The 15108-nt window shown below is 32.3% G+C and overlaps 1 protein-coding gene across 1 annotated transcript; it reads left to right on the top strand.

Moving 5' to 3' along the window:
• The first annotated feature begins 11697 nt into the window (after positions 1–11697).
• LOC119085846 (tropomyosin-2-like) lies at positions 11698–13204 on the top strand. The gene is made up of 4 exons (XM_037196353.1): positions 11698–12337; positions 12415–12634; positions 12697–12874; positions 12935–13204. Exons 1-4 carry the CDS (start codon positions 11964–11966, stop codon positions 13015–13017), a joined length of 855 nt encoding a protein of 284 aa, XP_037052248.1. The 5' UTR covers positions 11698–11963; the 3' UTR covers positions 13018–13204.
• The last annotated feature ends 1904 nt before the right edge of the window (positions 13205–15108 follow it).

Raw genomic sequence — 15108 nt, 5'->3', positions numbered from 1 at the left:
AGATGAGCAAAACGGTGATAATATGCTAACGTGACACGTGGCGCGTTCCATCCAACATTTATCAAATGACAAAATTACAAGCAAAATTATCGAAAAGCAAGAATTATCTAATGTAAAAATTATTTATTTTCCTCATTTTTCCGTTAAAATCCCTTGGATGTGGTACGTTTACTGTGTCACACTTTCGGATACTTATTCGGAAGATTACACATCCATATTGATGCTATTGAAGTCCAGACACGTTTCCGTTATCATATTTATAGCGATATATGTACATTATTAACGACAACAATATGATTCTGATCACTAATGCAAATATTACATTTTTATTATATCTGTGTATGAGCCGCTATTATTATACTCGCTCCCATCATGCACGAGCGAGTCACCCTTTTATTGTAATTGGATTTGTTAAACGGAATGTGCTTATTAATTATGGGGGATTACCGAAGAATGGCTACTGTGTTGTGTTCGGTAATGGGAATTGTATTTTGTGAGGTATTTCTTTAAATTAATGGTAGTTACAGCCTTTGGAATTAATTCGAGAATAGGGACTATACTGTCTACAGTCTCATGTTCAACTCAAACTATACTTTTAGCACCGTGGATTAGACCAGCACAATACTGCTCCTAGCATGAACACTGAATTGACAAGTGTCGAATTGGTAGGCTTTAGTGATAAGAGCTACCGCTTACGCTTTTCTGTATTGTATGTTTTGACTCATAACGATAGCAAGTCATATATCTTTACAAAAGAAACGCAGTGCCTCCGAATATTTTCGATGTTCATGTTTAGGAGCACTGTTGTGTCAGTAGATAACAGTTAGCTTAGTCATTACCACACTTAATAGTCGCACGAACTGTTAAAACTTTCCGCAGACGACGAACATTTATCACCAATATTTTTACCGAATCTATTCCTTCTTTCGATCTAAGTATTCTCAACTGGAAATTCTTTTACTTCACTTGTTCTAAAATAATGTTTTCTATATAAGATTGAATCAGCCAGAGTTCGTCGCTTATTTTTGTCATTCCTGTTGATAGCAACTGAGCCTGCGATAGGCTAACGCTAAATTACTTTTTGGTATTATTTTATCTTATGACATCAGCGGGGCAGAGCATATTAACATTAAATTAGTTTCGATTATTTTTCTTTCTTTTATAAATTCAATCTAATTGAGAGTACATTTTCTGCAAGGAATCCAAATCCGACACGGAGCTCAAAGCTAATCGAACTGACCGCAATAAAATTATCCATATCGATCATTGCAATAATAATTTAGATCATTTTTATGGCTCGTCAAAAATCTCATTACCACAACGAGCCGTAACGAAAACGAGAGACCATAAAGTGGTGTTAAAGTTAATATTGGTTGGCAATTATAAATTTTTTAATATTTTTGAACAATACCATACCATGCCATTATTATTATTACATGCACGGTATCGGATGGGTGGATTAATGCGTGACTTGTATTTTACGGTTGATTGACTTCGTTCAATATTAGTTCAATTGAAGTGTCTAAAAATATATTTGACTGTCCAGCTGAAATAATAGTTTTCTCTTACCGCAACCCTAATTAGTTTATCAAATCCTAGTTATGAAAGTAATACAACGGTCAGTAAAGAGTACTATTTTAGTAGTGGAATTCGGATTGTGGTCTAATGCATTAATGATTGCATTTCCATTTGAAATTTCAATCAACTTCTGTTGTAATGCTATTGTGTACCAATAATCAAATGTTAATAAATAAATAACTCTGACTTTTAGATGTAAAATACAACGATCAAACCATGTACCACATTCCGACAAGATCTTGAAAATATTAAAACGTTTAAGTGTTAAATTTATCAAACATTTTTATTGTCCGCATCGAATGAGATCTTTTTATTTAAAAAAAAAACATTATTTTTATTGTTATATACGTGCTCCTGCCCTAAAGCCATTTCAATTATATTTCACTGTTTAACGTTTTGTGCATCATTCAAAGAAATATGAGAGGTTCGCAAGTTGTCTCTACAATTTTATGAAAGAATTTTGCAAATAATTTTCTTCTATTGCATTGACTTCACTTCAAGATTCTCACTCTTCGGTTCTACCGTATTGTTCTATAAAATTGGTCGCTCGTAAAAAAGGGATATTATGATGGATGATGGACAAAGACCCATTTTGACTTTACTTGTCACAAAAAATGACTTTTACTGCGATCCTCATTATACGAATGTACCCTTTCCATTACAAGGCAAAATCCTTTATTGCACCAAAATATTTACTTTTCATTTTGTTGTTCTACATTAACTTTTAGCATGTTCCTGAGGTCATTAGTTTCGAATGTAATGCCCCCTATAAATCATAATTGAAAAAAAAAGAGAACTGCTACGCTAGGAGAACTGTTTCCTTTTACATTTTTCTGTTAAATTATCTCTGACGAACGCATATCTTGAAAATTAAATTATAATTTTCGTTTGGTACAGAATATGTCAGGTTTTGATGTTATAGAAATTATGGTTCTGGCAGGGGTGAATCTACGGATTAAGTAAAATTTCTTTTGAAGCACAATCAACAACAGGCAACATCAGTAAGTCTAAAGGTAAGGATCTCTTAACTGACAAGAGACAAGACAATTGAATATCAAATACAATCACAAGGTTATCGACTGTTATCGAATCTCTCAAGTTTTGTTTTCATCAAATTTACCAGACCATGTCTGACTAATTTTTGAATCCATCTCTGTTCTCCGGACTCGTAAATAATCTGCCAAAAATACATCTTTAAATGTAATTTTTCCATTATCTTCCCTACTTTCTTGCATTGAAATTTCCTTTTAAAAAAAATCCATAAAACGCTACAGGTTTGAGGTATGAAAAATGGTTTTTGCAAAAAGGAAAAAATTTATCAATTTCGCAGTTCGAGAAATGATAAATTGATTTTGCTTAGTGATCTATTTGTGTTCAACAGATACACCATTCACAAAGAAAAAGGAACATATTTTTCGAACAAAATCTATATCGAGGTCATCACGTCCATAATTTGCAACAAAACAAAACAAAAAACGGAGAAACGAAGAATTTCTATATTTCAACTGCACATACCTTTTCGGTTACAATAGTTAATACACCCTTTAACTATTGACTTATGGACAATATATAGATCTAATTGTTATTAAACCAGTATGGGGTTCTTCGTTCTGATGTCATATGGAATACACCGTAAATGCGCTCGAAAATATCTGTAACAATATGTTCCAGGAATCAGATTTTGTTGTTCGACTAACCAAGAAAGTGTATACCTACGCTTTATTATTCAATAACTTTTATGGCTCTCCGTTTTGTTCGAAGTCTCATAAATAGTAAAAATTAAAATTTACGATAACTCTATGTAGCTGGTCGGTTTTTTATGCTAACTTTATAACTCTATAACTCTTGCATCTTGCAATATTTTTAACATTTTGATAGTAAAAGACTGTAGAAGGAAGTTAGAAAAAGAATTTCTGAGAACTTTTGTTTTCGAATATTTGTTTCTGTATCCACAGCATTTCAATTTGTCTTATTGAGCCACACCACATTGAAATACTACTCACGACTTTCCAAATAAAATTCCCAGGGGCTTATGTCAAAACTAGAATCCGATTAGGGTGTGTTTTGGGCACTGCATCACGGTATAACTGTTATAAATCTAGTACTTCTTTTTCAACGTTTTGCAGTTTCAATCTTAGCGTAACAGCTTTCTAGCTCCGAAACAATACAAAAATTATGTCAAGAAATAGTTGCATACAGTGAACGACATCTCAAATGTCTCACTGTCATTTTTTTCAGAGAATGTCATTGTGAATTTGCAATGACACAATAAAATTCTCAGAAAAATTTGGCATTTGAGATGTCGTTCACTGTATAATCAGTCTTACTATCGGACCAATTACGTTTTTTGATCAAAGCATTTTCGATGGATTAATTTCAAATCTTTTACTTCATTGTTTTGACATGCGTTTTGCTATAAAAACCGCATTAGTCACAGTTTGTCGTTTATTTCTGAAGTCGTTATCAATAACAGATGATAGCCGTCCGTCACAGAATATTACAATTTTAAGAAAACATTCAATTTTCTATCTCCCAAACCTTTAACAAAAAGAAATCCTCGTCATTTCGTTTACAGGAATTCAGGCAATAATATTTTGAAATTATTAAAAATTCCATAAAAACTGATACTTTGCTGTATCTTCACCTTTACTACGACAGAAAAAAAATATTTTTAAATTCAGTAGGTGTCCAATATATTTGTTGTGAGCCATTACAATTTTTTTTTCGGTTTGTGGGTCTCAAAATATTAATAAAAATGAATGAATGAAAAACAAGAAACGATTTCGGCGACACATAAATAAAAGACAATCAGTTAATTTGCTGACATGGGCGCCTTCATAAGGGGTAATAAATTATTCTCCGTTTTTTTATTATTATTTCCCATTTCCTTCGTATAGTTATTTTTATGAAACATTATAGATAAAAAAGGATCTTTGACGCGAGTCCTTTATTGAATGAATATGGATATATACTGACAATAGACCAAAAACAAAATGAAAAGAGGATTTTTTTATGTGGCATTTATATTACAAAAACCTACACGTAATTTTTGTGTTAGGTTGTTCTGAGTCAGATGTTGTATTCTTCTTCTTCTATAAAAAAAAGATTAATTTTTCTCTCTCTTATCATAAATATATTTTTCGGTGCAAACAAATTCTATTATAATCCACTCCAAACGAACAATAAATCACACATAATGAAGATGAAAAGTGGAGAAAAAATAAAAATTCGAAAAAATAAATAGTGAAGCAACAATTAAATACAATTTGTCAAATTGATCAATTATAACACGCATTATAAACGGGTAACAAAACGAGAAAAACCAACTAAATGAATGATCAGTCTGAGAAGATACTAAATTCAAAAGAACAATAAACACACACAACGTTTAACATTCGAAATTTTTGTCTCTTTTAATAACATTTTCATATCACAAAAATTGTATACGAACACACGAATTTTGTATTGTCTAAATAATATTTTTTTCAGGCATAACAACGAATTTATCATCAACACTTTTGCTCACTCTGTTTGAACGAAGTACGAAAAAAAAACAACAATTTATTAAGCTCGTTTGCCAAACAATTTAAATTATTTTCATTAGTTAAAATCTACACACAGATTTTGTTTAGATGCTATTCGCTTTTGATTAAATTTTACTAGTAGTTCTCTAACAAAGAATATTTAAATATTTATTGGATTATTTTTGTGGGCAAACATTTCTGGGTCAGACAAACGATTTTTTTAAATTTTATAATTGGAGCACGATCCTATATTTCCTGTACATTTTCTAAACCATTTCAGTTCCACCAATTCAGTATGAGTGCAACTCCGTATCTAAATGCAGATGCGTAACATGGAAATGTAAAGATTTTATTGCAAACAGTAATACCGAAATAAACATTAAATCTACTACTTGACATTTTTAATGAATTGCGATAAAAAAGACTGCTCATAATAATGGCGCAGCCAGTAAAAAATCGATATTTTCATGAAAATCACAATAAATAAAAGTCATCAATCTTCCGCTTCCCTAATGTACCCAAAATGCAGGCTGCGTTTCCACGTTGGAGTGACTATTGCTGCAACCTGTTACATACGGCTGGCATCTGTCTTAGACAACAACAGCAATAATAAATGATCGGCACTTACTAAGTAGGTCTTATATAGCAAAAAGCATGTTCTAAACTAATGAAGTAAAAGATTTCGGAAATTAATCTCTGAAAATTTTCGATTCAATTAAGTTATAGTTTGAGTAGTAAAACTGTTAATATGCTTACCGTATGTGACAGATTAAGTAATTCATACGTAGCATAAGAATCTAATACTTCATTACACATAAATGTTGCGATAAAAGAGTAGACTAACTCAGGCTCACGTTTACGAACAGTAGTGACATTCCAATAAATCGATCATTCTAATTGTAATTCAGGTGAAAAAAACAGACCTCAATTTGTCGAATTGTTCAACCTCACTCTTCAGATTCTATTGTGGCTCTGAGGAGTGGAGAGAGATTAATCATTTCGACAATTGATGAGTTCTTTTCCACTGGGGTAAAGATTCATCTACGCAGATTATTGAGCTGTATTTTGTCGAAAGTTGCGTTACAGTCCAGGTTAATAATCATGGTTCTTAAGTCAACTGAATACTAAAATTAATTTTGAGGAACTACTGCTCTAATTAAAAACATTTTTTTTAAAGATATGAATCTATTACTTAATTGGATGTAAGTATTTTCAGCTAACTGAAATAGACTCTAATACTTCATTTGTTTTAGAGTACACTTGGCTATATTAGAAGGCATCATCTACAGAGCTCTTGTTGTTTGTTTTTCTCCTTCGTTTTGTCAGTAACAAATGATAAAGCCGCCTTAATAATATGTTATTGATGTCTTCAATCGAATCTTCCCTACCTTGAAGTCACCGATTAAACTTTCAGCCGAGAAATGTTTATTTTGTTACAACTATTAAAAATGATATTCGCTTTTTTCTAAGCATAAATCAAGAAAGTCAATAAAAATATGAATTACGATTATGGGCAGAGACATAATAACCTGAATTTAAGAAAAAAATTTAAACAAATCCATCTCTGATCGATCCTATAAATTTATATGATTTATTTAGCACATAAAGATTAAATATGAAAATGTCGCATAAAATAACGAAGCAAATGTTACCGTAATTCCTACCATTTTAATTTTGCTGGAATTTTTTTTTATTCGTAAAATTAATTAAATTCCATAACCATAAACATATTTAAATAAAAAAAAATATTTAAAAATTCGTAACCGTTCGCTTCTAATTCATCGAATCAAATCAGGCACAGATTATTTAAGAAATCGATAAATTAACGTAACACACTTTCAAGTACAAATCGAGTTTGAAATTTTGACGTTAATCAAAATCATATTTTAATAAGATCAGTTTTGATCGATCCGCTAATAATTGACAAGGTTAATAAAAACTTTATTTGTACGCTTCTCAAGATCTTTATGGATGTTAATGTAATGTGCATTGATTGATTGATTGATTTGACATTCACCCGCAAAAAAAGAGAAAATTATTTTTTTGTTTTACCAAGAATAGAATTACATTTTGAAAATGTCATCTCTCAAAGCAGCTACAACACAAAAACTAGAATTTAATTTTTATGGGAAAAAATGTTCGAAATCATACAACAGTGACAATAGGGGAATTCCTTTCAATTTTTTATACTTGATATACGCTCGCATATCGAGTATACATGAACACACAAATGGCATAACTTTGCAAACTATCACCTTAAACATAATTTTAATTTCGACTCGACGGATTTTGATGAAATAAACTATTAGTGTGTAGAACCTGATTTCAGGACGGCGGTAAACTAAGATGGCAGTTTGAAAAAAATCTATGGAGTCGAAATTTAATTATTTTCGAGTTTTCAACGCTTTGCTATTTATACACAATATATTCAAGTTTACTCGATATGCTGGATATACGAATGTATATCGATTATTTAAAAAAAAATGAAGGAATACCCCTACTGTTGTGCGACTATTACATTTTTTATTTAAAAAAATTGTTACAAAGAAGTTATTCTAATTAGTTTATAGATTTATTTGTTCGACTAGCAGTCAGTTTTCTTTCAAATTTCTTTCAAATTTTTCTTGTAAAGATCCAATACCAATACCAATATCGATTTTGTTGATTTTTGTCGATCTCAAAACGTTCCAGTACTAACAGCAAATAATAGAGTAATTGTAATGTCACCTGTTATAGTCAACGACGACAAATCTAATCGTTGGGTTCTGACGAGCACTCTGTTATATATAAATGTATGTTAACACAAATGAAGTAAAAGATTTTGTATGAACCACTAATTAATACTTCAAACAAATGATGTAGTAGATTGAATGGTTTCAAAGCGTCAATAATATGAGTCTCTCTTTTTTATATGATCTGGTATATAAGTCAACGGGTAGGGTAGGTCTAAAATATTTCAAAATTTTCATACAAGGTGAACATTTCCTTGGAATTCATCTTGTAAAGATTAAGAATATTTTACTAAAATCTCATCAGAATTCCAATTTTTGGCGGACACTCAAAGTCTGAATGATCGTAATGATAATAGACCTAAATATTCTACTTGGTTCTTTTATGGAATTCTTTTGATCGGTAGATGTCAGGCGAAGACTTTTGCATTTTATGACATATTAGAGTTGGTATCCCTTTGTACAGCGCACTACAAGCATGAGTGATTGAAGTGACAGCTGCCAAATACTTTTTTGTATGAAAAATGTTTCCACATTTTTTACAGTGCCAAAACTTTGTATGATACACTGTCCAGTTTGAAGTACCACTCATACTTGAAGTGCGTTGCTTTGTATATGATATCACGAGTAATTACCGAATAAAACTGATTTCGACAATTGCAATAAAATTCAACACAAACAAATCACAGTCAGGTTCGCAAATGTGTTCAGCCAGTTGCATTTAATTCAATTAAAATTTATTTTATTATGATATTTAATTTATATTTATAATAAAATGTTCAATAATATGTGTCTGTCTATATTATTGTGTTGTATACCTTTGACTGGTGCGTATCTGGATATATACATAATATGTACGTACAAAAGCATCTGGTATTATTAAAAGTAGAAATAAATATTTAAAATAAACGGTAACTGACCATAAAATACAATGTGGATAAAAATGTATAAAAATGTTCATTTATGGCAATCCATGCTCCGTTTCAATGATATCAACAAAACGTACAAGTGTATTATGGCCTAAGTTATGGCACGCTTCAAGCCATATAATTAAAAGTGAATTTTTCTTATCCACTTGCATGTTATGACCAAATCCGTCAATCCATGCACATTGATCATATTAAATGTTATAAAAATGCATAAATCAACCATATTTCAACAACATTTTTATACACACAAAAAAACAGCCAACACAAAACAACCCAACAAAAAAAAATCGCTTAATAAATCGCAATAACTTTTTATAATTGAAAATTCAATAAATTATATTAAATTGGATTTATGGGGAATTCGTTACATGTCGCACTGCGTATCATATTTTTCATATTAAAAAATATTATCAATATCGTCGTTGTGACGTATTTATATGATTGTATAAACTGGACATTTGTCGCATTCAATTACGGTCTACGGTGTGGAAAGAGTACGATACGATAAGTGGAACAGTACAGATTAAAAGCCGAACAGAAAAAAGAATATCACAACTAGGAGTAGAGTAATAGCAATCAACGAAATAAAAACAAGAAAATCGTCAAGAATGTGCTCGAGGAATTGGAAAAATCTCCTTCAAGGTAACTACATTCCACGATTACAGATTCGGATAAAAAATACTTCCAAGAGAAAATTCTTGGAAAGTTTCTTTCAAGAATTAATCATTCTTTCCAAATCAAAGAAAATCAATGGTCCTTCAAAAAATTTGCCTGAGCCTCGGCCTGAAATTTCTTGAGTTTCCCTTACGCCACACCCATCAAAGATTGTCCAGAAAATTAAAAAAAATCCTGAAAATTCCTGGAATAATCTATAAAATTTCAAAGCAAATTCTCGAAAGATAATCTAGTCCTTTGTCACCCTAATTTACTGACTTCTCGATCTTACCCTCACAAATTCTATACTGGCCACAATGAACATTTCTAGAAACAAAACTTCGCCACGTCATTCACTAATTTGTACTCATAATTAATTGATCTCAATTCAATGATTTTGTTAAGTCATCCAAAGATATCCGGCAATTGTTTGATCTTCTTCGACTGAACAAAAAAAAATGGTTAGAATTAGAATCCAATCTACCTCTATACTGTGTGACTATGGTATATCGTTTTGTTCAAATGAACACACCAACATGCCCGCTATTATATAATCATCCACATATAAGCTCTGGGTGTAGAGAAATATTACGTTTGCTTTGTTGTTCTTACCAACGAAACAGTGAAAATATTTTATAGCTTATTGGCAATGATGGCAGTCGCCCGCTGAGTGAACGACGCTACTGGTTTTATTAATCTTGAGATCTTAAGTCTTGCATATTTGTTTTTGAATGAATTGGAAATGGAATAAATTTTATTCTTTATTTTGATTTCCATCGTGTGTAATGTGTTTTCGGATGGATATGGAGGTACTTTGTGGCGGGAAAGTTTTTTTTTATTCTTTGTAATTATTTGGAAGGATTAATGTAAGAAAGTAAGAGAGGTAAGATCTGATACTTCTTTTGTTTAATGTGTCGTCTAGTGTTTGATACAAAAATCTTTTACTTCGTTTGTTTTGGCACACATTTTGATTTTACAATAGAAGAGTAACATATTTTGGTCGAAAATTATTTTTTTCAATTTAAATCCTAATCCCCACTACACTGCGTTTACTCTCTGTTTACACTTCAACAATGGAAAGAGAGAGATAGAAAAGTTTTAATTTTTTTAAAGGTGAGTAAACGTAGTAACATTCGGATTAAGCTTAAAGCTGCTAAGTTTCAAGTGTCAAATTTCAGTACCCAATTTAGAGTACCACTCATGCTTGAAGTGCGTTGGTTTATCCCTATCAAATCAAGTTCTCAATTTGTTTTCACGCAAATAAGATGTGGGTGGCTATTGAGTTTTTCTCGATAGCTCTGGCCAGTTTTTCTTCTTGTTAAATTTATCTAAAGAGTAGTCAACGACATGGACGAAGCAAGTGAGTCAATATCAATATCACTCAAGTGTAAATGTACAGACGAGTATAAAACGAATGTGTTCCTGAATCTCCTAACTGCACTTGCGATGTAATTTAAACAAAAAACGAATTAAATTCTTGCTTTTTGAAATGTCGAAGACAATATTACAGTTTTTCCATTACACTCTCCTCAAAATACTTAGCAATATTCATCCGAATATCTCCTTTCTTAGGGCATGATTCCCTTTATAGCCGGATTTACATTATGCACTTGTAGAGTGAGACAAATGAGGTAATGTGGACAGAGTGAATGTGTATAAAATGCTGTGAGTTTAAGAGAGTTGGAATTTAAGAAAAACAACCAAAAACATGAATTTCTTGCTAACTATTTTGAGGTGCGTTATATGCACACGCATTGTTCACCATTATACCCGATCAATTCATTTGAGAAGAAAGAAGAAAGAAATCGATCAAAGAATCGTCATCAGGAATGTGCATAAGCAAGTGGCTTGCATTCAATTCAAATAAGTTTAATCTATTCTCGTCTGGCACCAAATTGATTGAAAAGAATTATTTCTGTTGGTGGTCATTATCTGCCTTGCTATTAGCGTAACATTCGCTATCGCTATTTTGACCAGCGTTTTCATTTTACATGGAAATTTTACCCCCTTCAAAGGGTTTTCCGTCTTGTTTAGAGCGAAATTTATTTATTTTTTTATTGTAAGAAGGCGAATGGGATGTGTGGCGCCCAAACTTTGTGTTTTCTTCTTCTATCTTACTCGACAATATTGTTCAAATTAAAATTATGACGCTACCTTTTCGTACAGCGAGTCTGCTCTAACATGCCCCTTTGAATCGAACCATTGTTGGTTGGCAAGACATCCTCAATGACATTCCTAATAAATGCGAAACGTAACAATTGGATTGTGTAGGAAATTGAAAGTGAGAGTGATTTACTCGTCCATTGCTCTAATAATACATTAACGACGGGTCCACAAATTTAGTCAAATCGTTTTACTGAACGATCGATTGAAAAATGTTTGGTACTTGAATAGAAGTGGGAGTGAAGTCGATTTAAAATAATTTTATTTCTCTCGAGTGTCTTCGCCGTGCGAATAACACAGTTGCGTTTTCAAAGAATTTTCTTCTGATAAATTGTCTTGAATTCAATTTGTGAGTGAAATACGACGAAAAAAAGTAAAATTTCATCATGGACGCGATTAAAAAAAAGATGCAAGCCCTGAAACTGGAAAAGGATAACGCTCAAGATAAAGCCGATACGTGTGAAAATCAGGTGAAAGATGCGGATATCAGGGCCGAAAAACTGAAGGAAGAAGTAAAAGAATGTGAACGAAAATTAATTCAAGTGGATATCGATTACACCAGTGCGAAAAATGAATTGGAATCTTCCAACCAAGAACTGGAACTTAAGGAAAAGAAATTAACTGCCACTGAATCCGAAGTGGCGACATTAACTCGTAAAGTGCAACAAATTGAAGAAGATTTGGAGAAATCGGAGGAACGTTCGATTACTACGCTACATAAATTGTTGGAAGCCTCTCAAAAGGCCGACGAAAATAATCGGTAAGATTTCCAATTTCTTTGTGATTTTTCTTGCCTGTGAACTCAATCGAAGTGAATAAGTTTTCTGATAATTTTAGTATATGCAAAGTAATGGAAGCTCGTTTACAACTGGATGAAGAGCGTATGGAACAATTGACAACTCAATTGAAGGACGCTCGTGCTCTTGCTGAAGATTCTGATACCAAAACTGAAGAAGCATCACGAAAATCTTCTTTTGTTGAAGATGAATTGGAAGCGGCTGAAGAACGTGCCAAATCTGGATATGCTAAAGTCCAAGAATTGGATGAAGAGTTACAGGTTTTCTAATTAATTTTTTTTTCGCTGCAATTTTGATCGATTTACTATCGTTTAACAATTAGGCGGTTCAAAACTCATTGAAATCATTGGAAAATTCAGAGCAAAAAGCTAATCATCGAGTGGAGGAATTCAAATTGGAAATGACAACGCTGACGGATCGTTTGAAGGCAGCTGAAACTCGGGCTGAGAATGCTGAAAAAATTGTAAAGAGACTTCAAAAGGAAGTCGACAGACTAGAAGGTAATCCATTTTCAATTAGAGAAATGAATTCAATCTAATTCGCTGGTATTTCGGCAACAGATCGTTTGTTCTACGAGAAGGAAAAGTACAAGTCCGTTTGCGACGATTTGGATTCAACGTATGCCGAACTCACTGGATTTTAAGTGGCGAATATGTCGTGCCACAAAAATGTTCGTTCACACATTTATTCTGACATCAAATTACGATCGCTGTTTCACTCGTTCAACTTCATTCACAATGGAATTTCGGTTGAGGTGTAATATTTTCTTTTAATGTTTCTTCATTGGTTTTTTCTTCTTTTTTTCAATTAAAAAATTTCTTTCTCTTTTTCGTTTTATTTTTAACTTTTTATGGTAACCCGAGCAAAAAAAAATGGAGGAAAATTATTAAGAGAAATGAGGTGTTCAACTGTACTGGTATGCACTAATCTTGACCTAGCGTCCCTAATGGAAATAAAATAGGCATGGGCGATAATGATAATGATTATCGAGAATCGATAATTATCGACTTTTTTTATCGAGAATTATCAAAAAAATATCGAATTTCGATAATTATCAATAATTATCAAATTATCTATAACGATATGATTAATAGATTATCGATAATTTCTTTTGATTGATATTATCGATAACTTTAAACGTCTCCCATCCCTAGAATAAAATGATTTGGTGGCGAAATTATAACTACTTCTGCTAGAAAAATTGCACCAAAGAAATTAAGTGATTTTCGGGGAGGTACAGGGTAAGTATAGGGAAAATTCAAGTTTATTTTGACGAAACAATCAATTGTTAGGCCTTTTACATAATTTAAAAAGTCAAAACTTTTTCTTCAGTTCCAATCGATTTTTCAAAATTAATTGTATTAAGGTCGATTTAGCTAAATTTCGACATCTTATAATTTTCTGGAATAAAATCTAGATTCAACAGCTTCAGCTGCTGTACATATAGTTGTATGTACTGTACTTTATGCGATAACTGGTGTATCTTAATTATATATTCACCAAATATATACTTCAGCGTTTTTCTTAGGTTAGGCCAATTTTAAGTTGTGGCACTGCAAAGCTTCTTTTGTGCCAGTACAACTTACTAACGTGTTGTAATCATAGTCGTGCCAACTTTACCCACATTAGATATTATAGATTTGACAGTGCACAGATAAAACTATGGATCTAGATGCTAGATCTTAAACTTTTAGGGATTAATAGTACGCGCGACCTAAAAATTTTTAGAATGCAAATCTAATTCCATCAAGAATTACTTTCATTTTATTTCGAGGCGTTGGTGGTGACATCTGCGATTATAAGTAGGAGAAATGTATTTTTTTATTTATCTGACAAGTTTTAAAACCGCTGTCTTATCCAGCCGAGAATCATTGCATTACGTTCTTAATCTTGTATAAGTTTATTTCGAGCCGTTATTACGGAGAAAAATACCGCTCGAGGTGTTAAATGCGACATCTACTTGCAAATTCAATGCAAAAGCCGCGACCTCTAGTTGGAAATCTTGCCAATGTTTACAATGTTTTTCAAGCCTTGGGGCGAAACAATATAAATCATTTTTCACCAACATGGTATTGGGTTTTGGTGTCGGGGGTTCGAAATTGGTCAGGGCAGAATTTTTATTTACGGTTAATGGTTCAGAAGGAGTGGTAAAAGTAAATCAATTTCACCCACTAGTGGCGAAAAGTAAAATATAGAAAACAGAGAGAAAATAACCCTTCGATCGCCATCCAAATCACGCATGAAAAAAATCACATTTCGCTGCGCATTTGCAGAAATAACTATAACGTAACGATTGAGTAGGCCGAAAGAGTTACGTATTAAGTTTTATTACATACGCGCGGTGTTCGGATGTCAAAATTACTCAACTAGAAGTTTAATTCAAAAATTACACTTCGGTTCTATGTTGTTGTCTCGTTTTCGCTTATGTGATAAAATAGAGTACACACTTCTCACTATCAGTCTCGGCAAGCCTCGACTTCTTCGTGGCAAGTGTGTAATATATATTATATGCTGCCTAGTCTACTGGGGACGAAAGTTGAAAAATTTAAGCCCAAGGGATAAAAGTGACAGAAAAATGACATTTTCGCCCCGTCGGGTCTACATTTTTCCTTTCGTTCCCCAGTAGGAAGCATATAAAATCATACAAAGCTCGGGATAAAAATGAAAAGTCACATTTTTATATGAATGACCTCGGCTTCGCCACGAAAACTGGAATTTTCCACTTTTTATCCTT

Source organism: Bradysia coprophila, chromosome IV (assembly GCF_014529535.1).
Source record: "Bradysia coprophila strain Holo2 chromosome IV, BU_Bcop_v1, whole genome shotgun sequence".
NCBI lineage: Eukaryota > Metazoa > Arthropoda > Insecta > Diptera > Sciaridae > Bradysia > Bradysia coprophila.
Note: the sequence above shows the minus strand (reverse complement) of the source record. Positions and strands in the feature narration are given on the sequence as shown.

Coding starts and splice junctions, on each gene's coding strand:
- LOC119085846 (XM_037196353.1), top strand. CDS start 11,964: ATGGACGCGATTAAAAAAAAGATGCAAGCCCTGAAACTGGAAAAGGAT. Junction 12,635..12,696: donor AATTGGATGAAGAGTTACAG/GTTTTCTAATTA, acceptor TTTAACAATTAG/GCGGTTCAAAACTCATTGAA. Junction 12,875..12,934: donor GGAAGTCGACAGACTAGAAG/GTAATCCATTTT, acceptor TTTCGGCAACAG/ATCGTTTGTTCTACGAGAAG.